Raw genomic sequence first — 15481 nt, 5'->3', positions numbered from 1 at the left:
CCGATCTGGTTACTACTGCCCTAACTTTCACCATGGGCGTGTTTACATTTTTTTCCACTTTTCACTGCTTTCTACTTTAGCAGTGGATGTTCATATGCTAAACTTCACAATTATCACAATTAACTGTTACATTTTTCTAAAAACTCTCACCAACATTCCACAATCCCACTTTCATTCACTTTATTATTTTCTTCCTTATCATGATCTCCTTATTACCAATAATAAGCTAGTGTTTCTTATAACAGCAACTGTCTTCTTTAAACCTGATCTCTGTTTTCTTGCTTTTTAATCCTTTCCAGCCCCTTCCATTTTGTGCACACTAGCTCAGCTTCTGCTTTTCACCTGAACTACAGGTTTCCTACTTTGGCCTGCTTCCTCTCACACTCCACTGGAAGATGGCTGACTTTAAAAATGAACTTAGGCATTTCTAAGTCTATAATTTACTCTAATACAATTTGCCAAATTCACAGTGGGTTGGCCTACTTTTGCCCCTGTACAAACATACACGCACATACACAAAGATTCTAAATACTGGCACCGTATGAATGACGAATGCATGTCCCATCACTCCCTAGCACTTTAACCACTTAAATGACGATGAATGACGTGATGCATCTTTTCACCACTCACGTTAGCACTTTAATTAGGGACCACTACCACCATACTAATAAAATGCGGGTGTCCTTGTGACACACATGAAGTTCTACACTTTGTTGGTTATATTCCATTCAGCAACCAAACAATGTTTTACTTCCACCATACTTCATACATCGGGTGCCCTAAAATTCAAATGCATAAACAAAACACATACATCAAAACAATATTTTGCAAAACAGGGCTAAACTTGCTGCACTCTAAAATCCTGCCGACTACCAATTGTTTTATCTTGGTAGAGAATATGTATTGCCTACTTCCTTATTGTATTATTAATATGCAGCCTGGCCTAATCTCACAGACTTACCACTGTTTATAAGATATTATTTTTATATAACTTCTCCCCACCTTCCCCTCTATCTATAACCTCAGGCAATTAGATGTAGTAAAGCATAAGCAGGAGTTAAGTTACACATAAAACAATGTAATACTGATAATATTCATAACAATAACAAATGCAAAGTACATTTGAATATAGGTAACCATACAACCTGATAAAATAAGATGTGTAATTCAGGTGGCACACAGACTTGCAGTTACTTAAAATGTCTCAGTTATGGCATCATTGGTGCCCAGCCGCCACGTCTGTTCAATATGGCTGCTGAGCTGTGCTCTCTACTGTGTTGTCTTTCATCACTTGCGTTAGCAAGAGACACTTTTCATCATATGTGGGCTGAGAGAGAGTCGTGGTTGAGCAAGCAAATTTATAGGTTCTCTCCAATTCCTAGAACCACAGGACATCATGGCATTTTAAAGGCCTCTGAGATGCTTTCAATTCCAAACAGCCATATCTCAGACCAATGAGAAATAGTACATTTTATCACTCAACCCCCCAAGACCATATGTTAAGCTAACCTGGCTTTCTGTGGGAGATCAAAACTGGTTTAAGACTCATCCCAAATCCTGCTCGCAAATTACAAAGAGACAGTCGTTAAATTTGGGGTGGGATGGGGCAAACACGAATACCTCACCACTTGGTTTTGCCTTAAATTGAAATAAAGACACAAAACATTTATCAAGTTATATGCAAAATCCTACATCACAACATCAGTGTATATATATATATATATATATATATATATATATATATATATATATATATATATATATATATATATATATATGTATATATATATATATATATATGCATGTATATATATATATATATATATGTATGTATATATATATATATATATATATGTATACATATATATATATGTATGGCTACATACACATATATATATGCTGCATACATATACATGCATGCATGCTATTATTATTATATATATATGTGACAGTACATACACATACATATACATGTATGCACATATATATATATACATACAGATGTAGACACACACATATTATTACATGCTGCATGCATACATATTATTATTATTATACACAGATGTATTACACACACACACATATGCATGTACACACACACACACACATGCATGCACACACACACACACACACATATTGCATGCACACACACACACATTATTATTGTGCATGCACACACACACACATTATTACGGCATGCACACACACACACACACACACATGTGCATGCACATTGGCGTGACACATGCATGCACACACACATACACATGCTGCATGCACACACACACACACACACACATACGTACGCACACACACACACATACATGTGCATGCACACACACACACACATATTACGTACGCACACACATTATTATATTATACGCATGCAGCACACACACACACATACGTACGTGCACACACAATATTACACATTTACGTACGTACACACACACATATTATTATTACGCATGCACACACATTATTACGCATACGTACGCATATGTATGAGTATATATATATATATATATGTATATATATATATATGTATATGTATATAATTGTATGTATATGTAGACTCAAACTCATTATGAGACAGCAGCAATCCAAGCTGTGAGAAAACAGTAAAATGAAGCGTGTCAGATTGCGGCATATTTTCTGATGCAGCTAGACGAAAACAACTTCGTGACGCTGCCGCCAAATACACAAAAACAATTACTTTTGACAATCATAAGATTATTTTAAAATGTTTTTCTTTTCATAACTTCTTTAACACACGCATATCATCATGGTTGCTGGTATTTTTGTTATATATATATATATATATATATATATATATATATATATATATATATATATATATATATATATATATATATACATCATCAATCAATCAACATTTATTTATATAGCACATATCCATACAAAAAATGTAGCCTGTGCGCTTTACAAAAATGAAGGAAAAATAGAAGACAATAATAAAATAAGTCAACATTAATTAACATAGAATAAGAGTAAGGTCCGGCGGCCAGGTGGACAGAAAAACAAAAAAACTCCAAAAGCTGGAGAAAAAATAAAATCTGTAGGGGTTCCAGACCAAGAGACCTACTTAGTCCCTCTGGGCATATATACATATATATATACATATCGCAGCTTATACACTCATAACAGTGACAAAACAATTACATTGACAATCATGTTACGTTATTTTCAAATGTTTTTGTTTCTTCCTTCTTTAACACACTCATTCGCTGCCAAGAGCGGTATTTTGCTATATATATATATATATATATATATATATATATATATATATATATATATATATATATATATATACCAGGCAGCAGTGCACGAGACCGGCAACACTGCAGGTGATCTGGCAATGCCGCGCTGTTGTCCCGATAGAGCACGGTATCAGTACCTCCCATAGCTCAGTGCGCGAAGCCTAACTCCTTCCGTTAACTACGTGATTTTGGTGGACCGCTATTAGCGGTTGTGTTTTTACAAAGGGCCACGCAAATGGAACAGCGGACTTGAGCAACGCGCCATTAAACGCAAGTGTGTGACCTTTGAAATGTTAAACAGGCCTATGGGGGAACATTCTTATCCCGAGCCAAGTTTTCACTGGCACAAAATCATTTTGAATGCAGAAAACACGCTGGAAGATGAACACCGCCTTCAGGGAGGACTTCCCAACTTCAAAACCAATGAAAACATTGAATGTGTGAACACTTCAGCGAGATCAGACTGTCGCTTTTAACATTAAGAATGCTTGAGTGAACAATTAAATTTGAACTATATTTACCGCTCATCAAATTTTTGACTGAACATTTGCACATAAGGAAAGGTCTGTGCCAAAATGGTGCAGAAAAAACTGCCCTCTCTCAATAGAATTTTTGACCTCAAAGGCATTCCCTGTGGTTCCCAGCCCCTTATTCACCTGACCTTAGTCCGTGTGACTTTTTCCCTTTACCTAAACTGAAAAATGTCCTCAAAGGATATCATTTGGACTTTTAGGAAACATCCAAAAGAGTGTAACAGACATGCTGAAAACCATACTAGTTGAAGACTTCAGCGCCAAGCACCAACAGTGGGAAATCAACGCCTCCATCGGTGTGTGTAGCTGCCCAAGGAACTACTTTAGTTGGGATAACATTGATGTTTAAAAAAATAAAAACTTTGGTAAATAAAAAATCAGCCCCATTACTTTTCTGCCACATATTATATATATATCTATATCTATATCTATAGATATAGATAGATATGAGAACAACACTCATATCAATGACAAAACAATTACATTAACAATCATGTTAACGCTATTTTTTAAAATTTTTCCTTTTCTTTTCATACCTTCTTTAACACACTACTTCATCTTTCGCTAAGCTGCTTGGTATTCTGCTAGTAGAATATATATATATATATATATATATATATATATATATATATATATATATATATATATATATATATATACACATATATATATCTCTTCCTCCCATCGCTAGTGCGCTCCAGACCCCCGGCCATAGGTAGTGAAATCCATGGAAATAGAAACCATATGTTTGTATGGTTATTTTTATATATTTTAAGCCCTTATAAACTCTCCCACCCTGTTAACATTATTAGAGCCCCTCTAGACATGAAATACCACCCTTTTAGTCAAATCGTTCTAAACTGTGCTCCATTTACAAGACAGAGATGACAGTTCTTTCTCACAATTAAAAGAATGCAAACATATCTTATCTTCAAAGGAGCTATCAGGAGCAGAGTAATTTCAGAGAGAGCTTTGGCTAAGAAAAAGCAAACAATCAAAAATCAATACATGCTTTTAAGTATACAGAAGCATCAGCAATAAAGCTGCATTTTGTGAGGAGGAGTGTCCGTGTCCCCTGTGCAAAAAGCCCCACTGCTCACACCCCTCCCACAGGCAGAGAGAGTGAGAAAGATAGAGAGAAGCAAACAATCTCAAGCACCGCATGCTGGGAAGCATATCTTATATCATTGAGGAGTTTTAGTTAATATGTAATGCATGCTCTGATTGGGCAGCTTCTAAGCCATCCGCCAATAGCTTCCCCTTGCATGAAATCAACTGGGCAAACAAACTGAGGAAGCATGTACCATAAATTAAAAGACCTGCATTGTCTGCAGAAAGCGTGCTTAACCAGCTAAAAATCCGTGATATATATTTAGATGTGCTTACATTTAAAATCATGATAGAGTGAAGCCTGAAGTCGTGGTTGATATAGTAGGATTACTGTGTATATATATGTATATATGTATGTATGTATATATGTATATATATATATATATATATATATATATATATATATATATATATATATATATATATATGTATATTTATATATATATGTATATATATATATATATATATATGTATATATATATATATATATATATGTATACACACACTGTAATAAGGACACTGTATAGCGCCCAACCCGGCACAGACTGATGCAGAGGCATGTACAAAATGAACACAGGCTTTTTATTTTTCTTCCCCTGTGGGCACACGTCTTCCCCGTGACCCACAAGTGTAATACACAGTCCCAACACAAGTACAAGACAACAGCACCAAGAACAGATGCAGCAGGGGCGTCCCGTTCAGTTCACCTCTCCGATCCCTGGCTTTGGTAGGCTCCTCCTGATAGCCACTTGGGATCCACAGAGACCCGGGCGCCTACGCTGGGGAATGCACTCGCCCAAGTCCTTACACGGAGAGTCACCCTACTTTCGGTCAATCCCGCTCCATGATCAGTCAGCGGGAGTGACCACTACTACTATTCCCTGGGTGTCGGCCCAACACCCAGGCTCCCTGTTCAGTTGCAACGCTCTTCTGTACTCTCTCTCTCTCTCGCAACTTCCCGTCCGTTCTTTATTTTTCCTCCCCTTCTAGCTGACTTGCGTTTCTATTTATCAAGATAAGCAGCCCCAGAAGCAATCATGAATGTGGATGGTCTCTCACCTGTGCACTTAAGTGAGAAACACCCACATCGCGGACCGCCCGAGAACCGCTTCAGCTCACACAACCACCACGCCCCCTCACCAAGCCGCGAGCGCAGTGATTATTTTAAAACTGGCCTTTGACAGGAGCTGTGGACCCGCTATACCACACACATGAAAATTCACAGAGAGTTCTAGTGTGGGTTATTCACTGAATGCTAGCAACTGGTGCACTGACGCTCGTGGGCAGTCGTGGCTTTGTCTTGAGAGAGGTAAACAAGGGTAGCACGCGAGTTGTATTCCAAACAAAGGTCGTATACCAAGCAAAATTTTTCGCTTCCAAACAGGTTGTATACCAAGTTGGACTTATTCCAAAGCGGATGTATACCGAGGTACCACTGTACATATATGTGTGTGTGTGCGTGTCTGTGTGTGTGTGTGTGTTATGGGGTGTCAAACAGGCAATTACAATTTTGGAATATATAAAGTCATTCCTGAATATATAAAGTCAGCATTGGAATATATAAAAGCAGTGTTGGAATATATAAAGTCATTCCCGAATATATAAAGTCAAAGCCTGATTATGTAAAGTCAGCGTCAGAATATGTAAAGTCATTCCTGAGTATATAAAGTCAAAGTTAGAATAAATAAAGTCATTACCGAATATATAAAGTCACTAGCAGAATACCCGCGCTTCGCAGCGGAGAAGTAGTGTGTTAAAGAAGGTACCTAAAAAGAAAAGGAAAAATTTTAAAAATAACATAACATGATTGTTAATGTAATTGTTTTGTCATTGATATGAGTGTTGTTCTCATATCTATCTATATATATATATATATATATCTATACTAATAAAAGGCAAAGCACTCACTCACTCACTGTCTCACTGACTCACTCACTCACTGACTCATCACTAATTCTCCAACTTCCCGTGTGGGTGGAAGGCTGAAATTTGGCAGGTTCATTCCTACAGCTTCCTTACAAAAGTTGGGCAGGTTTTATATCGAAATTTACGCTGTAATGGTCATAACTGGAAGCAGTTTTTTCCATTTACTGTAATGGAGATGAGCTTCAACGCTGCTGGAGTTTTGCGTGACATCACGCCTCCCACGAATCACGCAGTACATAGAAAACCAGGAAGACCTCAAAAAGCGCTGAAGAAAACATGCATTATATAATTGAGAAGGCAGCGTAAAAACAATAAGAAGCGAAGCGAAAGTGACATATACAACCATATTCATGAGTTCTGCTACTCGAAACAAAGCACGCATGTAAACCTACACTTTAAATTAAGTTCATAGACAGGCTACGCTGGCGCTTGTAATTTAGTGCCTGCCCATATAAGGCCCGCCAGCGGCAATCCAATAGCAAACTGCCACTAAATATTCACGGGTGAAGGACTGTGCTTATGGAGAGGAAGATGAGATGGTCAGGGTGGTGTTTGACACAAACTCAGAAACTGCGAGAGAAAGTTTTAAGTGCCAGGACTAAGGTAACATTAAATACAGCCATGGACATAGCACGAGATGGCACCAGCACAGCTGGGAACCTTCGATGCATGTACACCGAAGCGGCTCACGTGGAACTGACGAGTGCACAGATAAAAAGCAACAGTTCCAAAGAGCGCTGAACAAAACCGAACTACACAATTGAAAAGGCAGCAAAAATATGAAGCGCCTGATACATACAAGCATATTCATAAATCCAACTACTGCGAAACAAAGCACACGTTGGAAAAGTCAATGTCCCGCTTAAAGGAAGACAGTGTAAAAACCCGCATGCAGTGTGTCAGGTCTCAGATAAAGAAGAAGACGAAGCTGTTTATTGATGCAGTAAGAAACTAATCGATGAATGAAACCTGTCATCTTTACAACGATTGACAAACACGGAATGTAACTTGAACACAACACATCCTACAAATACGAACCTGATTGAAAGAAATAATGATAATCAAATCCTTGATGACAGCAACACTCAGTAACACTCACAAAACAAATACTGTATATTGACAGTCATGTTTTTTTATATGTATTTTTAAAATGTTCCCTTTTCTTTTTCTAGCTTTTTAACACACTACTTCTGCTGTGACAGCACGGGTATATATATATATATATATATATATATATCCCGATCTACATACTAATAATGGATACTTTATTCGCCATCAATGATTGTTTTGGTAAAGCCATACTCAGTGTATTCATTAGATGAACGGTAAAAAGTAAGAGCGAGGAGGATGACTTATTGAGGCATGCAGGCTGTAGTGCGTGGGTCAACTCTATCTGAATTGCGATCACATTTGGAAAAATATATCTTTTCAAGTTCTATTTAGTCCATATGTGTCAAACTCAAGGGTAGCGGACCACATCCGCCCGGCGTAATTATATCCGCCCGAGATCATTTTATATACTGTATTATTGTTATTAAAGCCCGGTATATGAAGCGCTGGTAACACAATAAACTACAGATCCCATAATGCAGCGCTTCAGCTGCCTTGCCGTAACACTTACCGCTAATCAAGTCTACCTTATGATGCTGCAAGTTATTGCAAAGCTAGCTCACACGATGCTGAAGAGAAAAGTTGATTCTGAAAATAGAGCCTTTAAAAACCGATGGGAGGCTGAGCATATGTTTACTGAACCGTGTGTCTCATTTGTGGAGCTAATGTGGCTGTAATTACAGAATTTAATCTAAGACGCACTATGAGACAAAACATCAGGGTAACCTGAATGCAATGCAGAAGATACAGAAAGCAGCATAATTAAATAAGAATCTGACACTTCAGCGGACGCTTTAACCGCGCACAATCACAAAGTGATTTCAAGTGAAGCTGCTTTATGGGAGACACAAATGCACCAGTGCACCTTGCCCCACTTTCCCTGTTGCCAAGTAATGTTAAACCAAGTCGTACACTACGGTGTTCCCAACACGCACTTTGTTGATAAACTGAGCGCACTGAGTGTGCACGGCGCTTTGGTGACTTTGAAGAACAAAAAAAGTCCGCTTACATGCTCGAACCTTGTGCATGTTTGGTAGCACATATCTGTGTGAGAAGCTCTTCTCAGTGATAAAGACTAACAAACAGCACACAGGAGTCGCCTCACTGATGAGCACCTGCAATCCATCCTGAGAATCTCCACAACACAGAACCTCACACCAAACAGAAACGAACCTGTGGCCAAAAAAAGATGCCAGGCGCCCAGCTCTAAAATGACATATGAGCAAAGACAACTGAATGATTTGATTTGTTATTGCTGAAAGGAACACATTTTATTTATATTTCCAGGTTTTGTTATGCAGCATGTTCATATTTGAATTTGTATAATTTTGACAGGATATATTTTTATGGAGAGCAAAATCTTTTGGGATATTTAAAATCTAAGTTTATTTTTTATATAAAATTACATAAGAGTAAAGAAATTTGAATGTTTGTTCTTTTAACGCTTACTTTATTTCTAACTTGTATAATTTAGTGATGATATATTTTATGGAGAGCAAAATATTATAAGTTGTTTAAGGTTTGAGTTGATTTATTCACAATAATATTCCTGTCTGTTTTTACCATTCCTACCAAAGATATTTCTGTCGACTAAATAAAAATTCCTTCTATTTAAAATTTAAATAGAACTTGAACAAATATGATAGTTCATAATATCCACGTAGACTTGCATGTAAGAGCTGGAGTCATCCGCTTTTAACAAGCAGCTTATTGCACTGATATAAATAGCTGTGTGTGTGTATATATATAGATATGTATATGTATATGTATATATATATATATATATATATATATATATATATATATATATATATATATATATATATATGATAGCAACACTCATCACTCACAACAGTGACAAAACAATTACATTGACAATCATGTTACGCGTTATTTTCAAAATGTTTTCCTTTTCTTTTCATTGCTTCTTTAACACACTACTTCTCCGGGGTTGCTGGTTGCTTTGTATACATATATATATATATATATATACATATACATGCATATACACATATGTATATATTATATATATATGTATATATATATATATATACATGTATGTGCCTCCACCGCGAGCGCCCGTCCTGGTTCTGTTGGGAACACGGTCGAGGGCATGGAACCCTACTCCTGGGGCCCGTGGTCACCGCCAGGCGGCGCCGATGCCGTTTATCGCAGGCCCGGCCGGACGCTTGAAGACCAGAGAGGCGAGTGCCTCCTGACCGAGGGGGCGTCCGTCCTGGTTAGGGCAGGGGTCTGTACAGGGCTTAAGCCCAGCCCTGTGGGACCTGTGGCCACTGCCAGGCGGGCGCCTAGGGCCCACTCCACCTGGAGCCCGGCACTCCGCCACACCAGGAAGTGCCGGGGAAGACTTTGTGGCTGCCCGAGAGCTACCAGAAACAGCCGACACTTCACACGCTGGGCGGCCAAGGAGCGGATACTGGGAAAACCTGGGGCTCATCGGGGTATTATTTAGTACGCCTCCAGTCATTGGTAAGCCGGGAGGTGAAGCGGACTGAACTGGAGAGAGAGGACGGAGGCGCGAAGGCAGACCGGGCCTGATTTGGGGAGATCGTAAGAAGGCACTGGGGGTACGGGAGCGAACTTGTAAATATTGTATACAGAGTGTGTTGGGTGCAGAATGTTGTCCGCCTGTCTGTGCCGGGCCAGCGTCACAATGTATATAAAGTATAATATATATGTATGTATGTATATAGCGTATGTGTATATAATATATGTATATGTATGTGTATATAATATAGATGTATGTATGTATATATAATATATATATATATATACTGTCGCTCAAAGGTTGCTATGTGTTTTATGTAATATTGCAAATTAAGTCTTACAGAGTGGCTCCCCTCTCATGTCCACAGTTTTTTGTGTACAAATCTACCAATAATCTGTCATGTCTGACACAGTATCTCTTTGTGGTAATTCCACTCACTTACCATTGTGAGCTGACAAATTTGCTACTAAACAATTACATTAAAATTACAACTAAATTAAATACGGTATGTCATCAGTCAGCATGTATCTGGTTGTCTGAATAGTGCCTGCGGCCACAAGCCACATGTGGCTATTTTACCACGTGCCTGCGGCTGTTCTCAGAACAATAGATGCATTCACATTTTCATATCTTAACATATTATTTGATTGTACTTTCATAAAGATAATTTATTTATGTTGATGATGGCTCTTTATTTAGATATTTCGTTATGTGAATCATTCAGCTCCATTGGCACGCATAGACCACCTGAGATTATGCTGGTCAAAATGATATGCTCTCCAGAGTTTTCTTCAGTACCCATGATTGGATATATGCTTTAATGTTTATTGAGATTCCTAAATCTTTCATTTACTTTTTGTTGTAAATCGCCACCACGCCTTTCCATTTCTCCTATTTGCATATTATGGCCAGCTGAGTTCAGAGTGGTGAGTACATTTTACACTGCCTGGTCAGCACAGTTACAGTTGTGCCGAATGAAGGGCAGACGACTGCAGAGCCAAGCGAACATTACTCAAGAAAGGAGTGGTGAGGGTGAAGACTATTATTACAGAACTGATCAGTGTTGTAATATTAGTCACCTTTGTGCTGTTATGCATCCGCAAGGGGGCAACTAAGAAAAAACAGAAGATGAAAATCATGAATTTAAAGCTGAATGGAAAGAAAATGATGTTGTTATGCAAAAAAAAAGGGCTCTTCCTAAATGTCTAATCTATAATGAAAAGTTATCCAATAACAAAAGTATCAAAACTCGAACATCACTTTTTAACAAAGCATGACGCATTTGGAAAAAAATTATTTCAGAGAAGATAATAAAGTGGTGACAGAATTAAAGCAAAAAATGCAACAATAAATGTTGATATTCAACAGCTGGATACAATCTTCAAGTAGTGTAACTACAGCAAATTTTGCTAATTCTTCTGAGAATATATATAAAAGCCTCATGTTGTCCATTGTATATTTACACATTAACTTAGTACAGTAAATACAGTCTTTGAACTACATTTATAAGAAATGATTAATCTGGTCCAGCTTTTGTGAACTTTTCCACACTGGGCTGCCAAACAAAATTGTGATGTAAGTTTGAAATATATAACTACACAACATCATATGCTTACCTATGAATAACAGTATTTGTACAGACTAATTAAATACCTGTTTTAATAATATTTTTAAACAAATATATTTGCATTTCGTTTTCAGTATGGATGGAGCAGATCTGTGCTTTGAAATTGTGAAAAGAGCTGATGCTGGCTTTGTGTACAGTGAAGCTGTTGCTAGGTAAGTATGCTTTATTTTCATTTGCGGAAGTGTCAAAATAGATTCCTTATTGTGCTTAAGAAACATATTGTAATAGTAATACCGATTTCTGTAATTTCTTTTGAACTTTTCCTGTTAAAACACATCAGGTCAGATATCAGGCAGATCAGGTTGGCTTTTAATGTAAATAAAGTCAATGTTTTTGTGATTTAACTTTTCTTAATAACAAAGTTTTCACCATTTTCAAAGTGTTGTCTTATTATTAGAAAAAGGAAAGGCAAATATTGTTAAAAAAATGAAAAACAAGCAAGAAAAGATCAAAAGAGATTTCAGTCCTAAAATGCATTAATGAAGAATTGTTAGTTGTCGCTATACCTAAGAGTCTCTATTTCAATTTATTTTCTAGAGACTTTAAAAAGTATTTCTGGAATAAGTTAAATAGTTTGATTTTAAACACATTTATTTACAAGTATACTAAATTTATTGTCATATTAATGGGCAGCACAATGGTGCAGTTTTAATGCTGCTGCCTCTCAGTAAGGAGACTAGGGCTCACTTCCAAGGTTCTTACTATGCGTGGTTTGCATGTTCTTCCTACGTCTGTGTGCATTTCTCCCTCTGTCTGTGTGCTTCGGTTTCCTCCCGCAGTCCAAAGACATGCATTAGGTGCATTGGCAACACTAAATTAGCCCTAATGAGTGTGTGAATGTGTTCTTCTTGTGATGGACTGGCTCATTGTCTATGGTGTTGATTCTGCCTTGTTCCCTGTGACCTTACTTAGGCTTAAGCGGGCGTATAAAATAGTATAGTATGTTTATATTACAATAGACAGATAATACTTTATTTGTTCCAGGCAAATTTAGTTTTGACGACAGTGTTAATTTTGATAATACCAAATCTGAAATAGTCTTAGATGTTTTCTTCAGTGCTTTTTCAGTTCCAGTGAACACCACATGGCTCATGGTTTATTTCTGTTTAAATTTACTTTATAATGGAAATTGCTGTACTGTAAATTTAATGCATTGTTCTGCCATTTTTTCTAAAGTATCTTTTTCACTGGTACTTACAAAAACTCTTAACTGTGTAGTATGCTATGTACAGCATAGTCAGCAAAGGTCTGAGTAAATAAGGTTAGAAAAAAAAAAAATCGATGAGAAGCTTACCAAAAGAAGCTGGCTGACATGTATACATGTCACTGTAAAATGTATTATCAAAAGGGATCCATTATCATAGTTTAATGAATTTTGAGTGCTATCAGACAGCTAATCTTGGAGTAAAGTCAAATTTAATTACCTTATTTAGGAAACTGTAAGCAGTTAATTTCATAAAATACAATATCACAGCTTCTGGCTGAAAGAGGAACATACAATTTATATGGGAACAAGTGTAATTATGGCATGTTTCAGCCAAAGACTGTGTAGTAAAGCAGGTAATAAATAAGTTTGGATACACCATTAGAGCTCTTCTTATCTGGGTAAGTGCTACCCACTTAATATGCAAACTGTATTCCTTTATGGTATTAGTACTTGGTGAACTATATGACTTAGCAGAAAAAAATTAAACCTGTCCTTTTAATACACTGCTTAAAAAGTTAGTGATTGAAAAAAATGCATACATTTGTTATGTTGTGTTGGGCTTAGAAAAAGAGTTTCCTGTCATGTTTTGTAGTAAAGCACAAAGAATTCTTCCTAAAAAATTCCTGTAAGAAATCACTGTGGGTTGTGGTGTTATATGTAAGAATTTCACCATTAAAAAATTCTGCTGCTGTAGTTTATACTATTCCATGTAGAAAAGTAACTGTAAAACCAATCAGTGTTTATCAGAGTTTTTTTTTTAAATTAGTTATTTTTGATTTTGAGGCCGCTTATGCAATTTGTGTATATTGTTTGCGTATGTTGAAGTAAAGTCTCAAGGCAATCAAAAATCAGTAATGTATTTTTACATACCCAAGTGTATCATCTTTGAAGAAAAAAAAGTCATACTTCCATGTTGTCTGCTCTCTTTCATTATTAGAATATGTGATTTAGATATGTATATACAAGTGCTACTGCAGCTGAGTGGATCCAATTTTATCAAAGATCTTACCTACATCATGCCACATACAATGAAAGGCTCAGTACCAATGGATAGCTAAATTTCATACCTTTCCAATGATATATAGTTGTGTATGATTTATTTGTACTACATGTCACAGCAGTGCATTAAAGGTTGTAAATAAATTGCTTTTGTGACAGCTCATCTTTACACATCTTTATCCACCATATGCACAAAATTCTGATTATCAGCCTTTGACTTTTGAGAACAACGCATTAGCTGAATGACTCAATACTATGCTTGATTTGTATGAAGTGTTTAATATAACTTTGGAGTGTTGCAGCATGTAGTTTATAGTTAAAGCTTCATGGGTTCAATTACCATACCTGGGCGCTATCTGCTTCATGTTTTCCTTTTGTTGATTTCTGAGCAGTGCACTTTCAGTTTCAACTTAAAGTATGTATTACATTTCTTATCGCTGTTACTCTGTACCTGCACCTCTTGGATGTTTCATATGAGAACCTCCCCTGTTTCGATCAAATATTAAATGTCACCATATTACGCCACTCGTGTGAGCAAATGAGAAAAGAGGGGAAAGCCATTTTTAGTGTGTTACTGTCTGGCCCGACTAACAAGGATTGTCAGCGCCAGTAAATATTTCTTAATTCCATTTCTAATCATGCTTACATGTAATGCAGAAAAAGGCACAATTACAAAGGGGAAATAAAAATGAAGAGCGGCCCTTGGAAGGCTTGGAGTGAGTATGAACAGAAATAAGATAAAAAAATGTTTATATATTGTCTGGTATTGTCGATTCTTTTGGTGAGGAGGGCAGGGAGGATTATACTGTGTACAAGTCTCATGTGTTTGTAAACCAGTGATGGCTGCCGAAGACCCAAAAAGTGGATAAGAAATACTGGTTTGGCGTGGTATGTATGGTGTGTATGTGCCTAGTTCTGGGGGCTCTGTCCAGGTCTGTTTCCTGCCCTGCTCCCTGGGCTCCCAGCAAAATCAACAACCCAACAAAATAAATGAAAACACTCCAAATGTCTGTGTACCAACTGCAATGGAAGGCAGGAGAAGACCAATGAATTGCAGCACAAAAACCCCAATCTGTTTTTCACATGCAAGGTTTCTCTGTGCCTGGTTATCTGTAGAAATTGCTTCAAGGACTAGCGTGAAAGAAATTTTTGAAAGTAAAGGTTTGGGTGAGAACTGCT

General features: G+C 37.1%; 1 protein-coding gene across 11 annotated transcripts in view; it reads left to right on the top strand.

Moving 5' to 3' along the window:
* The window catches only part of caska (calcium/calmodulin-dependent serine protein kinase a), a 509789-nt gene that overhangs the window by 155590 nt on the left and 338718 nt on the right, over positions 1 to 15481 (top strand). For all 11 annotated transcript variants that reach the window (XM_039745129.1, XM_039745125.1, XM_039745124.1 and 8 more), the window contains exon 4: positions 12171 to 12248. In XM_039745129.1, coding sequence (XP_039601063.1) covers positions 12171 to 12248 — 78 coding nt within the window. The remainder of the gene's footprint in view (positions 1 to 12170; positions 12249 to 15481) is intronic.

This window comes from Polypterus senegalus, chromosome 2 (genome assembly GCF_016835505.1).
Source record: "Polypterus senegalus isolate Bchr_013 chromosome 2, ASM1683550v1, whole genome shotgun sequence".
NCBI classification, from domain to species: Eukaryota; Metazoa; Chordata; class Cladistia; order Polypteriformes; family Polypteridae; genus Polypterus; species Polypterus senegalus.
This window is presented reverse-complemented; position numbering and strand designations above follow the sequence as displayed.